At 37.4% G+C, this 18,262-nt stretch overlaps 2 protein-coding genes across 5 annotated transcripts; both read right to left on the bottom strand.

Annotated features, from left to right (window-relative positions):
* Nucleotides 1-3,145: 3,145 nt before the first annotated feature.
* Nucleotides 3,146-10,177, bottom strand: LOC108972951 (ATP-dependent RNA helicase p62). 4 transcript variants are annotated; one of them, XM_018939936.1, is made up of 6 exons: nucleotides 10,118-10,177; nucleotides 9,581-9,850; nucleotides 7,275-8,384; nucleotides 6,908-7,146; nucleotides 4,193-4,371; nucleotides 3,146-4,075 (listed from the first exon to the last, which is right to left on the bottom strand). In XM_018939936.1, coding segments are annotated over exons 2-6 (1,848 nt in total). In that variant the 5' UTR covers nucleotides 9,583-9,850; nucleotides 10,118-10,177; the 3' UTR covers nucleotides 3,146-3,757. The 4 variants fall into 4 exon arrangements, with proteins under 4 accessions (XP_018795481.1, XP_018795459.1, XP_018795468.1 ...); XM_018939914.1 differs by lacking the exon at nucleotides 10,118-10,177 and having other exon boundaries at nucleotides 9,581-10,093; XM_018939923.1 differs by lacking the exon at nucleotides 10,118-10,177 and having other exon boundaries at nucleotides 7,275-8,369; nucleotides 9,581-10,091.
* Nucleotides 10,178-11,293: 1,116 nt separating this feature from the next.
* On the bottom strand, nucleotides 11,294-14,448 carry LOC108972388 (high choriolytic enzyme 1). The gene is made up of 2 exons (XM_018938947.1): nucleotides 13,901-14,448; nucleotides 11,294-12,178 (listed from the first exon to the last, which is right to left on the bottom strand). The coding sequence occupies exons 1-2, from the start codon at nucleotides 14,061-14,063 to the stop codon at nucleotides 11,370-11,372; spliced, it is 972 nt and encodes a 323-aa protein (XP_018794492.1). The 5' UTR covers nucleotides 14,064-14,448; the 3' UTR covers nucleotides 11,294-11,369.
* Between the last annotated feature and the right edge of the window lie 3,814 nt (nucleotides 14,449-18,262).

The raw sequence follows: 18,262 nt of genomic DNA, 5'->3' as shown, positions 1-18,262 counted from the left end.
TAATGTTCTTTCCCAAGCTTCAAGTTTTCCCCCACCAAATGTATATGTATGTACTTCTTTATGTAGACAGATATAAATACATACATATGTATACTTAGGCATCCCACACTGACTGTGACCTTCTATCCCCTTTGAGTGTGAGCCATCAAACTATCAACCATCAAGCTATCAACCGAAGGGAATGACCACTATTAGCGGCCAGAAACGCAAGTTGGAGTCCGAGTGAATTGGCTTCATTCGCTGCAAAAAGCGCTCTTACATTCTTTAGAAAAGATGTCGTTGCCCACAAACACACGCACACACTGACTTATGTACACACAAAAATGATGTGTAATGGCTGCTGCGAAACAGCATGACTGGTCAATGGCGTCTACATCATAATCACCCCCATTGGAGAATAAGCTTTTATCATCTGCTCCGCTATCAGGCCATTCTGTGACCACATTGGAGTTGGCTCTTTCACTTTATGGTATTTTGCGACAAAATTGCTTTGACAGTCTTCGGGGTGTTAAGTGTTTCTACTATATTTAATGATGCCTGAAAAAATTTTCGCAGTCTTACTTATTCCTTCCGTTGGCTCCTGGTATTGTCTTTCTCCCACAGCAACCTTAAAGAATAAATACGAAAACTCTTGTGGTGCATTCTTGAATGGAGTGATGTGATGTCACGTTTCCCTTCTGAATGTAGAATGCTTTCCAGTTTAAACTAGTTAGAATTGGTCTGTCCTTTCTTTTGGAAAGTATAACGCTACAGCACTCTTGACACACACTGCAACAATTCGACAGATGAGAAATAGGTTTTAAGATATCGATATTCCCCATAAATTCAATATTTTGTTCGATGCAGCTCTGAGAGGTGACATGGCGAGGACTGCAGCTGCAAGAGGAAATCTATGCCAACTCTGGGTACGTCCGCAGTTCACTCGATCAGTAGTCTTACTAATTTTACATTACAAAGTCTCACACACTKAACAGGCTGTTGCGATAACATGGAGCTGTAAAAAGAGCTTGAGAGTGAAGTTATCCTTTTGAGCTCCTAGCGACCATAAGTTTCCTGTGTTGATCATTCTAGGTGAATGCCGGGGCATCGTTTGAAWCAATAATTGCATTAAGCCCTACCATAGAGACGGAAGTGCCAATGATGTGTTGGCTACTTGGGATTATCAAAGCAAGGACCACTCCCGGTGAATGAGAAGTCAATAGCAGATCTTAWTATGACATCACCCACTCAATTCCCACAGCAGCCGGTCCTACGTTACCGGAATTCAGACAGACAGAAGGTCTGCTATTTCGACAACCTTTGAGTATTGTTTCATTTATGACGTTACGAACCTATCCTATCTTTATCGTTTTCGAGAACTGTCCGGATTGCAAGTTATACTCGTATTTTTTAATAAATCCGCTTTAGACCATTTTCGCTAAGCAATGGTACTTCCGTATTGAAGAAATTATCGAAGTGCAGTGTTACTTCTCCAGAACCGAACACATTACGTTTGTACCAACCCAAAATCATTTAAGTCTTTAAAATTAATGGGTCTAATCATTCATTCCGCATCGAATTCGCTACAGAATGAATTTTCGAAGGAAAGTTTCATGCTATCATTGATACCGTCGRTAGCCTGCTTTACCATAGGAAACCTGTTTTATCAACGTCGATAAGGATGCTTCAGTATTTGCAATAGTTTCTATTGTTTGGTTAGCCATTTATTATGATGTTAAATTTTGAAGGCAGGGGTGAGAAAAAACTGCATCAGTTGGTCTCTTATTACTATTACTTTTAGCAGAGATCTTATCCGCCATATTCGCTGCAGTTACTGGAGAACATCCGCTATTTCGAATGCCTTCTAATCCTTAAACAAATATATGTATACTCTTTTTCGAGTGGACTTAAAGTTAATGCGCTGAAGGACCCATCCCCGCCCCTGCTGCAGAAATATGATCTGAATTGCAACTTTAATTTTTAGTAACTTTTTCCATCGTTATGAGAATCCCATAAATATGAGATTAWATTGGTTTTCGGCAGTGTGTTTTTGTCTCTTGTCTCTGACGTACAAATGTGTAATACTTTAGGGCGTTCCTAGCAATTTTATCACATAAATACACCAACATTTAAATTTCGACAAAAACTCTCGATTTTGCGGTTTCAATGATTTCGAAATTAGCGCCATCTATTTGCCACGGAGTGTATTTCATCGAGACGGTGAGTTCAACTACATCGAAAATTTTCTTTTCAATGACTCAGTCGAATCGGCAAGTTTTACGATCGMAGGTATTTCCGTCATTTCAACTCTATTATGTAAGGCGACTAGTATATAGTCGCCTGATTGCTACTAATGGCTTTTGTAACCGTTTTATATATGGGGATGTTCGAGTCTCGATCACTGCGGCAGTATAGCAGAGCATCATATTCGACGMAAAAATGTTGCAGTGTAAGTATCAGCTGAGCATCCGCAGAAAAACAACACTGTCGCAATATTGCTGCAGTTATTTGCTTGCTCGAACATCCCCTATAGCTACTGAGCACATTACTAATACTATTAACCGCAAACTACATTCATGAGTTTACATTTACAAATATATCCGTGTACAAAGCCAACTATACTGGCTGTCTCTTATACACATCTCACTGTCGCAATATTGCTGCAGTTATTTGCTTGCTCGAACATCCCCTATAGCTACTGAGCACATTACTAATGCTATTAACCGCAAACTACATTCATGAGTTTACATTTACAAATATATCCGTGTACAAAGCCAACTATACTGGAGCCGGCTTTCAAAAATTCGCGAAGAATTCTTTGAAACATCTCAAATGCGCCACCCTATGCCACAATTTACACARCTGACATGTAATAGAATTAAATCAAAGCCTCGATACATCTGCATGCACGCATTTTCCTCCATACACGTGCAAGWAAATCGTCTGTCGCCGATACAAGAGCTTAAAGCCAACAAATTTTCTTTTGTCTAAACTTAATTGCGCAATAATAAAACAACACCAAGTGGATTTACACCAATTTTTATTGTATTTATTTTGTTATTTTTCTTCAAAGTATATGTATTGGTTTAAATCATTTTAAATTCACTTAAGCCTCATTCGATCATGAGWACTTGTTTCATTATTATTTCCTGCATTTATTTTTTTACATTTTCTTGTAAATGTCACTTGAAGTCTGGATGCACAGATTATAAAAATGTGCTGTTTTTGTTATTGTATTAAAGAGATACTGATAGTTTGTGCCAGTCGCATTGTTGGGCGCATGGATTGATGAAGCTAACTTAGGACTACACATACAATAGACGCTATGTATGACGATATTTAGGCTACATTAGAATGCAAATACGCGTTTATACAGGGCAAAATTAGTATAAATATAAATAAGTTTTTATCATCACAAATTCCTTTTGCAAAAAGTTCAAAGAAAATTGAAGTTTCCTTTTGTTTCTTTCAAGTCTCTCCCGAGAGCATTTACTTTTGATTTCAAGTAATTTAACTTGTTTCTTTTTTTTTTTTGTTATTGAAAGAAATGCAGATTTAGTTTTGTAAAAAAAAAAACGTAAACTGACTTAAATCTCACTATTAATTATTGGCTAGGTTTAGTGTAATTTCTGTTCAAACCAGAAAATCCAACAAAACAAGCACTTCCACGTGATTGCAGAATTGGCTTTTGGTTTAATATTAGTAGTTATATTTAAGTAAAACTGCATTAAATGAGAAATTAATATTAATAACTTATAACCTAGCATTATTTGTAAATTTAATCAAAACGCGTATGCTGTCTGCCGCCGCCACTACTACTGCTGGCTGCGTTGCGGTTACCGTAACTGTTTTCACCGCTGTTGCCATTGTTATTGCTGTAACCGTTGCTGCGGCCGCCGGCAAATCCTCCGCCGCTGTTGCCGCCATAACCGCCACCGTAGCCGCGGCCACCACCATTACCGCCGCCTCCGATAGCACCCTTTCGGAAGGTGCCATTGAAGCGCGAGTTGCCGCCGCCACCACCACCATAACGGGAACGGCCGCCATCAAATCCACGGTTATTACGCGCCATACCTTCTAGCGCAGGATTAATTTCCTTTAAAGAGAATAAACATGGTCGTATTAGAAAAATTTAATTAGATGTAATTTCAGAGGACTAGCAGCTTCATAGTCTTTTGGTTTTTATCTAAATCTAATCAAAAATAATGCTAACCTGATTAGCCTCTCGTAAAACATCAACCAGCGCTCTCGACTGCTTRGCATTATTTTTGGTGAAGAATGCATATGAAGTGCCTTTTGTATTGGAACGTCCTGTACGCCCGATTCTATGAATATAATCCTCTGACGATTGTGGGTAATCGAAGTTGATCACATATTTGATACCGTCCACATCTATAGTACACATTAGTTAAGTGTATTTGTGGTGGGATGTAAAAATCGAAAGTTAGTCAAGTGTTGTTTGAAAGAAAGGTTAAATAGCAGTAGATAATAATAAATATAGGTCGGGTACACCAAAGGATTTTCGACATTTGCAAAGTAGAGCACTGTTTTTCATTCAACTTAAATTCACTTTTAAAGATAATTTTTTTTTTTTCTATAAAGTATTAGAATATGTTATTTTTTTTTTTAAACTTCTCATCAATTATGATCATTAAAATAAATTAAACTAAAAGATACAGTGGACTTAAAATGTACTTTACCTTCAAATAGTCGATTTATATTCACACTCTTCTCTCGTCCCGTTCAGCGAAACGAGTGGAAGAGCATGTGGTAAAACTTTAAATATAGCTAGGGCATTTTCCCTCTAATCTGTCTCCCTTTTTCTCTCTCAATCAACATTAAATGGACACAGGATGGACGAACGATGCAGCTCGATTCCGCACGAGTTTCGAGTAAAAATGCGTCTCGAGTGGAGTTCAGCGCACATCCAACTATTTGGTGGTAGAGTTTGTGCGCCGCTCGCCGACGTCGTGCATCCATCACCCAATGTTCAGGTAAAACCACTACCGCAGGCATGTTGACAAAGAGTAGTTTTCTTCATTTAACTATGACGGCCAGTAAATGTCCGTCGTTTTCTCCACATAACTGTGTTTACTTTCACACTTCACCATTATATTAATATGCATATCCTCCAATTTTTATACAAACAAATCCACGTTGCAAATGTGTCCTTTGTCGGCGGTATTTCGAAGCGTTTGTGGCACTTTCTAAGATACGTTTTGCCTTTCACGAACTTTCGCCATTTCATGGAATGTGAATGTGTTGTTCAAGAATCCGTAGACGACGACGCTTTTTTCTGGACGTGCAGCAAATGATGAACTGGTGTTCTGTGATGTCCATGGTAGGGTTAGAACAACAGCAACAGCTTCTCAACATTTGTTTATTGTCCAAAAGAAGGTCGCCACCAGCTCGTTTGATACAACCTTTCCTTATATCGAATGAGTAAGGCAAAACATTTTCGATGCCGTGCCACGTTACAACAACCAAACTTTTTACCGCGAATACGCGTTGAACAGGATCAAAGATTGCCAGCAAAAATGATACCGGATCACATTAAATATTATAAAATTTAATCGTAAATGTTTTTTCTTTTCTTTTACGCGCAATGACCCTGTTCCTTGCGGGAATGGAATTAATTTTTACAAAATCGATACGATTCAGCCAAAGAACACATGCGATAATTATAGCGATTGTAGGATGGACATGCATTTAGTTGTATGAAGTTTCTCTTAATTGCCTGCGTGTGATTTAACGCGATTCCTTAAAACGTATTAGCCAAGAAAATTCACATAAAGTACTAACGAAACAATTTATTAAATTTACATAATCTGCCCTTTCGATTGGCATTTTTTTAATACTGTGAAAATTCCTACATTTATTTTCCATTTTCGAAATTTGTACTGTTTAGTTTCGAAAAATACTATCACTTTAAATAAAAGATAGCAGAGGCCACATTTGCTGCATGATGATAGGGATATTGTGTACCGTAGAACTCTTTATGCACATTGCCGAATTAGGAGGAAACTCATCATATTATATTTTTTCTTGTAAGGCAATTTTTATACAAAACACAAAATGAATAAGAAATTACACGACGACGCGACATACATTTCGCGTGTTAATGACGAATGTTTCTGCCTTTTWTTTWWWTTTTTTTTTTTGTAGTCTGGAGTGTTTCTGTATACGCTAAGTTGCACTGAAACGCTTTTTCGCACAGGTTGTACGTGTTATATAAGCGTATCCATCTGCTGTTGCGTATTATATCTCTCCTCAAATGTGCAAGGACGATGCGTGCAAACGTGTGGCAGCAGGTGATTCGACGACATCCCTCTTTTGCATCGGAATGTGTAGACAAAGTGCTGCCGCCACAGTCGCACATTTCATTCAGCTTTTATGGAAACGCTCCATTCAAAGAGCTTTTCGGCGGATACTTTTGCGAAAAAATTCAAGAGTTCACTTATCAACGCAATCCTAGTGAATTGCGTCATTTCAAAAGATGATCATTTTATCCCCACCATACTACAATAATCGGCCTCTGTAAACGAAAAGAATTAGGAGAATAGATTTGGGGGAAAAGAAGGGAAAAATTCCAAATTGATTAATATGTCTTTTATCAGAGTTATGATGACTTATTTGTCGCTAAAGCTAAAGTGAATTTTGGACAACTGGTTCGAGTAAAYTTAGGATCTATCGTTCAARCATTTTTAGATGCCTAGGGGCATTAGATGTAATGTACTTACAATTGTATTTACTGGAACACRTGATTGCAAATGTTTAGACCATTTTTAATTATTGTCCAAAGAATTTAAAATATTTTGCAATCACGATTCTCAAGTAAATTTTGTAAATGCAAATAATAAKAAAATAAATATGAAAATGATTTCCAAATAAAATGATATTGGTAGCGCGTGCAACTGGCAAAACTTACCCAAACCACGCGCAGCGACATCAGTTGCTACCAGAATGTTCGACTTTCCAGATCGGAATTCACGTAAGACGTAATCRCGTTCCGATTGTGACTTGTCGCCGTGAATGGCGCCGCARCGCACGCCGAAGCTACGAATGAAGCGAACTAAGTTGTCCACGCGACGTTTGGTCTCCACAAAGATTATGATCTTGCCTGGGTTTTCGCTGGTATCATAAATTTCCGAAAGCAAAGACTTCAATCTGGAATTTAAAGAAATAATGATGTTCATTAAGAAGTAATGGATGTCAATTAATATATAATCAAACATTTTAAWAATGTCTGCCAATTGATATCAGGACATGCATCTTATTCAACTTGTCGCACTTACTTGTCTTCCTTGTCATGTTCTTCACAAACGTCAATGACTTGGCGGATATTGTGATTTGCCGATAATTCCAGAGAACCGATGTTTATTTGAATGTAGTTGCCGAGAAAATCTTCGGCCAACTGCTTCACTTCTTTAGGCCAGGTGGCAGACCACATAAGTGTCTGGCGATCGGGGCGAATCTGTGACAGAATCTTGCGTATTTGGGGYTCAAAACCCATATCTAACATACGATCAGCCTCATCCAATACCAAATATGTACAACGCTTCAAGTTGGTGGCATTCATCGCAAGAAAATCAATTAAACGACCTGGGGTGGCAATGACGATTTCACAGCCACGCTGCAAGTCGCGCATTTGACCTCCTTTTGGAGCTCCACCAAAAACGCATGTGTTTCGAACGTACGATGCAGAGCCAAATTCAGTGGCAACTTGTTGAATCTGTTGTGCCAACTCTCTTGTGGGCGCCAASACCAAAGCTATGGGTCCATCTCCCCGCTCTAATGGTTTCTGGTTGTTAATATGTACGATCGCTGGTAAGATGTACCCTAAGGTTTTGCCGGATCCAGTTTGTGCAATACCGACAAAATTGGAACCACTCATAGCAATTGGCCAACCTTGTGCCTGAATAGCAGTTGGCGCCTTATAACCCTGACGACGTACTTCCTTCATTACATAGTCGGGAAAATAAGCTTCGCTAAAGTCTTGAATWGGGTTAGGGGCATTTCCACGGATGGTAATTTCATGTTCGTCTCTAAAACGTTGTACTTCATATGGGGAACGGTTCGCAACAACGGGGTGTTCCTCATAAAAATTCTTCTTGAATGGTGTGAGATTTGAGAAGTCGACATTTCCGAGGGTAAGATCTTGGGTACCCCCCCGATTGCCTCCTCCATATCCACCACCGAAACCGCTTCCGCCACCATACCCTCCGCTACCTCCACGTCCGCCACCGCCACCTCCACGATTCTTGTCAACCCGACCGTTTCGTACACCGTGGAAATCTCCTCCACCACCAGCGCCTCCATTGCGCATGCCACCACCTCCCTGTCTGGCATGACGATCATCTCCACCACGTGCACCACGACCGCCAAAGTTCCTATCATGAGGTGCCCTAAAATAAATAGTATACTTGAAAAAATCGACTATATATTTTCATAACTTTAATGCCAATATAATATGTGATATATTTCACTGGTCGGAGAAGCTACTGTCAGTAACCTTTTACGTTTGCTCTGTGTTTTCGAATGATTCATTTTAGAATTTTACTAAACAAAAATTACAATTGTAAATTTTGCTTCGACGTAACAATTTTGAAATTTTTAATCTCTCACAAAAGCGAATTATAAAAATATGAATCAACATGGAAAAAATTTGCTTTTTGAAATGTCAATTATTGAGTGTACGTTAAGCGCTAAAACTACTCAATTAAATCCAATATCCCAAATTTCAATGATTCTGTAATTGGAAAATCTACCGTTTTATAGTAAAATTCTTGAAGACTATTCYACCGTTTCGTGCACAATAATTGTTTGGTAATATAACACTAAATGTGCAATCAAACAGCAATCTTGAACAATCGCGGCTAATCAATAAGAATGGTAATTTGATTGCAATGTTCTTTTTGTCGTAAATTATACTACATCCGTACCTACCACTAAACAAGAAAYTACAACTGCTCGCTGCCAATCTGCACGCAAGCCGAAATATGGAAATAAAGCATGTTACTACAATTTTTACTGCTTACCGAAATTACAATTTATTTACTTCAACTAAGAATGATGAAAACGCAAACAGAAAACTGAAAGTCTTAAAACATTGGGTAGCAACAGCACAAACTTCAAAAAGCGGAAAAAAGAAAGGTGGGTAATTACCGAAATAAGTTCAAGCTTCGTGTGAAGTTAGAAAATATAGATACATATAAACGAAGTGGATAATACGCAGTTGTAATGAAAAAATCCGCAAATATTTGTAGAATTTATAAATTTTAGCATTTTTGCACTCTTTACAACTACAGCAATACTTACTATATAAGATTTTTGTACGCCAATTTATTTTAATAAACCATCGTAAAACTTTCTCAAATAGGTGCCTTTTTCACCTTTCGTGCCGCAACACGATGGTTCTCTATACCYAGTTATATACACACACAAGCTACGCTATTGAATTTATGTATACGCCATTATAGAGAAATGAGAAACTAAAAAACAAAATGGACGACGTATTAACAGAAAAGCCTCGACCACGAATTGACCACATGATACATTAAAACACATGAATGTATTAAAAAATATTTGAATTTTTACTCACATTTYGTCTGGATCTATATACAAAGATGAATTTGTAAACGAGTGTTTATTGTTGGATTTTACCGAAAACTTTTGCTTTTCTGCAGGCGACGCTTCTCCTTCTACCAAATTTTCGCTCGACTTGTGAAAATACCTGTAGAAGCTACCGGAGTTTGCTATACCACTTGAATTTGCTAAGAATTTTTTCTTAATCTGCTTATACTCCGCGAATACGTCCTTTCTGCTGCCTGCTGTTAGATCTTGATGAAGAAAAGCAAAGCTCACTGGTTTTCTGTTGGTTAGAAAAAGAAAATGGCGACGTGCTATAGTACTCGTGGCAATTGTATGATTCTTGGCCGCTGGTAAAATCAATGAATTTTTGACACACGTCACGGCGGCTATTTGTGACGGTGCTCGGCTTTCACACGAGTTTTTCGCCAAACTTTGAACCAATATTTTAAACATTTTAACTGCACAAAATTTTTTTTCACAAGCACATTTATTGGTTACAAAGCAGCAACCCCCGTGGAAATGCACAAATTATAAAACACGTTCTTACCTAACCTCGTCCAAAAGTGGAATGACGCATAACGCGATGGTAGCGGAAAATTTTACCGAAGCATTGCCCAGAGTTGTAATTTATTCCATCACAGGGTGGTTCATTCTTTCTATTGTGAATGAGCGAGAATACTAAACAAAAAGAAGAACTCTTAAAGATTTAAATATCAATGTTTTCAAGAAATAGTCAGTTTTCACATGTTTTTTATATGAGTTATTTATTATTTTACAAATATCACACAAATCCTGCCTTTTCTTAAATACTTCGTAATATATGTAAGTATTGTCGTTACAGTTTCGTGCAGTTCGGATCGATTCTAACGAATGCATAAGGGCCGATTCACATACAACTTTCCTCGCTATGTTTGGGAATAGTTAAACAGCAAAGCAAAGGGACGAATGCATTCTTTGCGTGCTACTCATTCAAAAAAGATGAGAGCTTAGCTTGGCAAAGCGTAAAACATAGATAGTATATATCTGTGGCGTACAAAAAGAAATCTGTGCAACATTTTATGTTAGATCAAGTTTCAACTCCTTGCAGTAATATATTATATAATAATTGTCTTGTGCGACAAAAGTATAATGGAATACCAAAATCGATTAGTAAAAGAAAAGTAACAAATATTTGGATTCATTGTGGCACACCTACGTTACGTACGCTTTTTAGTAGAAGTACCCATTCTGGCGCCGGAAAACCGAAAGCATTCATCGAACTTTTATGTCAAAACACATTTGAGTTTTTATGTGAAAAAGCCGCAACAYCTCAGAACTCAAGGTTACCGAAAGTTGAACACACAACGGCGAATCTCTATCTCGAACTTTACTTACCCATTCCGAGAATGATTATTCCATGATAYCAAATTACCACAGAAAAACATTGCCAACCTCAAAAGGCATGTATTTGGTAAGTTAACAGGTGGCTTAACCGATAGGACGCTTGTATGGAAAGACCCTACTTGAAAAAGGAGTAATTTGAAGAAATAATTATATTCCCCATTAAAACAAAAATTTTGAGGATAAATAATTACGAGAAGAAAAAATGTAGCATACGTGATTGAAAATATTTAATGTTCTTGAAATCTTAAAAAAAAATTTAACCATTAAAAAGTTATTMTTATTTCGGTTAGTATATTTGCAAATCAATATGATTTAATATATTCAATAAATGTCTGGGAGAACCGAATGATAACGATTCGGATATAATATTATCCAGATAAAWACTTGTTAATATTAATAACTGTTCGAGAATATTTTCAAAGACCCAATAAATTGCAGAAACTTCTGTACATTCTCGCATGTCTGCCGTTCAAGCAGCCATACAAATCGTTGATCTTCAGACAGTCTGTTTTACTGATCGTCTTCCGCTGTCCTATACGAACTCCAGGCTGCAGTGGGGTCATGGTGGGTTTCTCCCCCTTCTTTTTGCTAAAGTAGAATTCGCCGTAATGCATTACAGAATTATAATCATAACCAAATGCGTGTTTGCCCTTCTTTTTTGAAATTAACTTGAAATTTTTACGATATTTRGGCACAATATTTTCCCAATGAATTTTTACAAAATCATCTCGATCCGCTCTTGACTGCTCGTGATAAATTCCGATCGCATGCATGAGCTCGTGCATGATGCGGCCTTCGCTGCTGAAGCAATGCGCGCTAGTCTCGTCAGGTTGTTGTAGGGATACGACTTGCTCTCCACCACGTTTTCCTACATACGACCAACACCCTGCCGGTGCGTCATCTACTGGCGGCGTAATAAGTAGGTAGTCCCCATCCTCGCCATCATATGGTACGAAATTAATACAAGTCAAAGCATTGAACGTTTGTAAGGCACGCTCTATAGACATTCGTTCGTTGTTCGTATATAAATGGCTGATCTCGAAGGGGATGGTAGCGTTTGGCCACAGACGTTTGGGATGCTTCATAGGGTTGACGCCTAGTCTAAGCGATATATAAGTGTACGGGTCTATAGCAATATCACCTTGAAAGAGGCGTGGCATTGTTTCCGGATCATCCATTCCTGTTTCACTTTCATCCCAATCTTCTATATTGGAGCCCAAGGGATCTGAAAATATATACAAATGAAAAATGTTTTTTTTTTTAGATTTTATACGACTTTAAGAATATTTCAGTAGAATTTCCGCATAATGTTCTATGTATTTAATATGACTGTGAATGGTTCGTTTGTTATGGGTTTTTGAAACTTATAAAATATATGCAGCGAAGAAATATTCGCGAATAAATATTCGTTCGTTGCAAGAGATCGCGCGAACGGAAATTGTAAAAACATTCCAACAATTCACAATGACAYTACAGTTTCCCGCTGATAATTCTCCAAATTGGCAAATGCTGCAGAGCTTATTTATTTCTATTCCAAGATATAAGCAGTGCTACGAAGCAAAGTGAGCGGTATTTAGTAAATTCCCTCGATTTATGACMATTTGGTTGCTTATTCAAATATATATTTTCAAAATAATAATATTAATATTAAAAGRATGTTGTGAAAATGGAATTGAAGGTAATTGTTCAGAATATCAGATTTTCTTGTTCAATTTTGTTGGAAAAATCTTAAAATGAGTGTTTCTAGCGCCCAGTTTCACAGTCCATACTTAAGTTGTGCCCAAATAAAATCTTAGCATTGTTGTAGACTGGGTAGACGTTTGAGTTCCACAGAAAATGCTTAGTTTCTATAAAATTTTATTATGATATATGGCAACGTTATGGGCAACATATGTTTTACAAATGTCATCCATTAAATATGTTTGAAATATTTAAATTATAACAGACAATGCATAAATTTGCGAGGAACGTTATATCGAAAATGGATGAAAACAACAAAAGAACCCCGAATTTCACCGCTATCGGGTCGGAGCACCTGTCATCGAATGCAAGCGGACGTACACTTGCTCGAACGCTAAGAAAGATTTCGCATAGAAGCGTAGCGAAGATGATTTTAATTCACAGTGTCCATCTGGCTGCCATTGCAGTGAAAAAACAATAGGGGGATTCTCTTACTACTGCAAGATTGCAGATTGCAAAAATCCCATTCCGAAATATACAAGGGCACGAGAGCACCCATTATAGAATCTAGTGATATATGAACCGGCTTTACCGAATCAGCCGGTAAATTTATTGTAAATGACTATTGTGAATTGGTTCTGCATTCATTTTTAACAAAAAAATGTTACAAATTTAATTCGAAATTATAAAATCTATTAAAAATTTACCCTCCTCAACAATTTAACGTTAAAATATGTTTCTAAGTAAAATGACAGCTAAAACGGTTGCAATTATATACATATTTGCGTGACATTGCAATAAATATGGGTTTTGGTCTGACATATTTTACAGTCCTTGCAAATGTTTTTCTGCGTGTGTTTGTTGTTGTTTTTTCGTGCACCATGCAAGGTGATGATTTAATTGCCGTAAATATTGATAGTGAGTTTATACACTTGATTTTATTTCCATGATATTTCAAATGTATGATTTTATCAATTCAATCAATCTAAAATAGAATCCGTGATATTGGAGGAAGATACATTAGAAAGTATAGTCAGTGGATTTTGAAAACACGACTCAAATCTTTTAGAATTCGACAACGGTTTGTTCAAAAGGCATGTTTGCAGATATCTCAGTCAAATGTTTTGAAAATTGGTTCAAACGCATAAAATGGTTATAGATCTTCTGAAAATTTACCAAATTGCATACCATGCATATATTCTTCCCCGAATATCGCTCAAATATGGCAAACTAATGAATAATATATTGCCGAAATTAATAAGTTTACCTGGGGCACTTATAAACTCGTGGTCGAACAAATCCACACCCATTGGCTTGTATCTGGCGCTGATGTGAGATCCTCCTGCGTTTTGACACACGACACCGCAAGCAAGTAACAAGCACCACAATAGCCAAAAGTTATTTGCATTCTCACTTTCAACTCTCAACATACTGACGCTTATCACAAACACTTTAAAATTTTGTAAACGCTCCAGAGGCCAATGTGGAAATTGTTGTATTTTGGCATACAATTCGCAGTTTATGTAAATATGTTATGTGGTAACAAATGTTCGGACACTTGGTTAATTCGTAGCGATGTAACAATATATGTAAGCTGTTAGCTCAGCGGCACAGCGCGATGGCTTGAGCGCAGGCGTATTTTCAGCTGAAACAAATGTGAGATGACTGCTTGATATGCCCGTAAAATAGTGCCAATTACTTGCAAACCAGCCGCGAAAGCAAAAAGTCAAATTGCGTAAAGAAAAACAATGATTCGGTATACGAAGCGATGTGCGGCCCGCGTTGAATACTGCACTGAATCACCTGCGATTTACGACTGAGACTGTCACTAGCCAACGATTAAGTTGGAATCACATTCGCATAAAATGCAAAACAGTCGGCCAAACAAAGTGACGACTGTGGCTTTTATAGCTTTAATGATGTSTTATATACACAATTAGCCATACATACATAGACATATACAGTTACATTGGTATTTATTTGGCCCAAAATTGTTTAGTTTTGTATGAAGYCGCAGTATTGGCTCTCATAGTTGAATGCATTGAGCCTGSGATCAGGTGCGAACCTTCCAAACACCGAAAAGGAACGCTCAAACTATAAATTGCTGAAACAAATGTGCGTGAGTTATCAAAAACATAAACAAATCGTTGTGCCAATGACTGCGCAAGTCGAAGCGAGTTGATTACYGGCAGCAATCGTCGCGCGTCGCGTCGTGAATGAGCGTCTCTGTTTCGGCTTATGGAGCGCCAACCACAATTTCAGCAATACAAACAAAAATAGGCCTTATGGTGKGTACGTAAGTATRTACATATGTCTGTTTAGTTGTGAAATGGTACAACAAACCATTCAATTCATGACTTCTATGATGCCAGAGTTTTTTTATTGATTTCCTTCGGTATCCCGGGTATTCCGGATTAGTCTCGTGATTTAGGTATCTGTTCAGTAAAAATAATCGCGACAAAATATTTTCATTATTATYTAGGGTGATCTATTTCGAGGTTCCTTACTTTTTTGAAGAAAAAAACTCATCAACCCCAAATTTTTATTATCATTCGAAAGAACATTCTTTGGCAGATGGTCCATCCGTTGAGTCCAATTTTGTATGATTTGTCCGAGCGTTCGTTTTGATTCAAAGCTTGTCCGCATGGACTTTAGACTTTACATATCACAGGAAAAAGTTTAACGTTGTGTTATGAAATGAGCCCCGGCCTTGGTGGCTAATCGACCGCTTAATTCACCCGTCCACAAACAACACCGAACCGTTGTCTTTTTTAGCTGAAATGACAGTTCTTCAGGTTACTCTTTGTCCCAAATGCGCCAGTATCGAATTTAGATATTCTCGCGCATTATTAGCCAAATATTTGTCAAATGGAAATGTCTCGGGATTAACATCTCCAATGCATTCAACTTCGCATGCGTGAATAGCGGAGAAGAGTGAAGCCGTTACAGACTCGTTGCGGTGTTATATTTATTTTGATAAAACATATTTCGCTACGCGGCTTCTCTCTTTTCATGATTTGGCAAGTTTCCTGCATATTTTGTTCAATTTTGAAATGTTTTTGGTTTTGGGTGTTATTATCGCCATATCCTTACTATTGGCTCGTTAGAAAAATAATCGAGTTTCTATTTTTCTATTATAGAACCTTCGAAAATGAAGGGAATAAAGCTTGGCTCAATCGCGTTTTATTGCGGACTGTTTTGATGCACTAAATTTGTGTAATATTATCWTGAGCTTCTTTCACACTTCTTCCACCTAGCCATAAGCCCATGCATAAACGAAGCGCTAAGTTATGCATTAAGCCTAAATTGTTTTGATTATCATTACCGGCGCCTTCACCGCGTTTGCAAGAGAGATCGCACACCCAAATATACGCACAATTGAGTATGTGTGTGTGGCTCATATGCAAATCTGCACATTGGCGCAATAAATTAAAACCAGTCGCCAAAGCTGTTATGTGACAGTTAGCACCAAGTTCGATCAGTTGTCATGGAAATTCCTCAGCTGAAAGCCTGATTGAGAAATACTCGTGTGCCAACACATCTGCGTTTGATTAATTGCTTTTTCAAGAGACAGTGAGACAATTTCGCATTGCTTAGACGGAAGTTCAGAAATAGGCAAAAGAGAGAGGAAACTTGAAACGGTTATCTGGTTTAAARATCGCCGGCGTTATTACTTAATACTAAACTGGAGAGCACGGGTTTTATTGACTAGCAATTTCTTTATAAAGACGTGGCAATGTCATTGACGCCTAAGAGTATTACGAGCAGAGCGTGGACACGTACACAACATGTGGAGAGGTGCTTAGCGCCAAAATAAGCGAACACGCTTAGTATGGCTTGTAGCTACTTAATTAAGTAAATGGTGAACAGCCATTCCACCAATATAKTTTGTGCATCGAAGAGGGTCAGGGTTATTGCTAAACGGGTTAGAAACGTATTGTGCAGTTAGATAACGTTTAGGGTTTACAAATTGTACACCTTCTCTTAGGGCCATGCCGGCCATATTTATGTTTATTTTGATTTTTTTTTTGTTGTCATAGTACAAACATCTATGGCGAGGTATACTCTCAAAAATAATTGCGTTTTATTATTTATTTGTGAAGTGGACATTATTGTGAACAACCAGCGCCCGGAGTAATCGTTCTTTTTTAGCACACCGGAGAGATTATTCTCTTTTTGAAACCTCTGTGCTATCTATATATAATATATTTATCTTATTACGTAGCGGTGTWAAGGAAATTATAATTAAAAAATAACTCTAAATTAGAAAAATGAAACAACTTATAAATATTTATCATCATTACTTCGTTTTGTGTTTGTTTTCAGTTTCGAACTTATGGCTACCAAGACTGCATATTCTGAAGAGCATTCAGTTGGTCTCACTTTAGTAGTTTTGTACCTCCATCAAAAAATARTATAACAAAAGCAGAAAGTTTCTTCAGAAACCAGCCAGAAATGTGCCTCTTTGCGATAGATGATTTTATGTGTACAAAGTTTTTTTGAAGTTTGTGGAAGAAAAGCGAATTTCAAAAATAAATTTACACGATTTCCTGGTGTAAGTCTTCCATATCAGTGCCAAAGAATAGTGTAGTCAGTGAAAAATAATCACTGACTCTAAAATCTATATACATATACCMAAAATACGTGTCACGTTATTTGTCCGGGGTAAACTCCAAAACTATTCAATCGATTTTAGAAAAATTAAGCTCACTTTGTCCAGTTTGATTCAAATTAAAAGATAGGACAGTTTATATYTCAATTATATTAATGGAGAAGTGGTCCTGTTGCAGCAAATCAAACTCCCAAAGTCCACAGCTCCCAATGGCTTAACTTTCGCTATGCCTATACGTACATATACATACACATAAGTATCAAAGCAAAAATATACATTTTTGGTTGAGATAYTGAAACTTCATTAATTTTTCCATTCACAAATACTGACTTTATCAGTAGAGGGTTTTTTGACCACGCTTCAGAGGTTGTACAAATAAAACTTGTTGTAATGACGAAGTTCAGAGAACGGCGTGGTTCAGAGAGAAAACAGGATAGTGAGAGAATATTAGTCCCCATGACWGACAGACAGCCATTCCACCTACCAACCTAATAATTATAGGGGCTGAGATGTTAAGAACAATCCATAAGATAAATCACACTTTGCTCGTCTACGCCCTCATAAATTCGAAAAATAAGTGTGTAAATAATGAATATAATTTAGTTACTCTGAAACCTTGAAAATTAAATTAAAACATGATATAAAATATTTAAATATCAAACCTAAATGCTCAAGAACTTTCAATTACTGCTGATTATATATTTTTGTTGAAGACAATTATGGCGAGCAAACATGAGTTTGCGTGCGGGTTTTTATTAATTTCTGTGGCGTCCAAAATTATAATAAAGTTTAAGCTTTTCATGTACTTAACAGACTGTTCTCTCCACCTATCCACCTGCTTTCTCCCTACTCTTTCGCTTGCAAAGCAGAGCATCTCATTACACAAATGTGGTCTGTCCGCCAGCATTTGCCGCAAAATCGAGACCTCTGTGCTTCACACTCTCCATCAAACTATTAACCGTTTTGCTCATTTATTTTAATTTTTTCTCACTCCTTTCGAAGTGTTCTCTCTTGCTC

Source organism: Bactrocera latifrons, unplaced genomic scaffold, assembly GCF_001853355.1.
Source record: "Bactrocera latifrons isolate USDA-ARS-PBARC rearing strain unplaced genomic scaffold, ASM185335v1 scaffold_11, whole genome shotgun sequence".
NCBI lineage: Eukaryota > Metazoa > Arthropoda > Insecta > Diptera > Tephritidae > Bactrocera > Bactrocera latifrons.
This window is presented reverse-complemented; position numbering and strand designations above follow the sequence as displayed.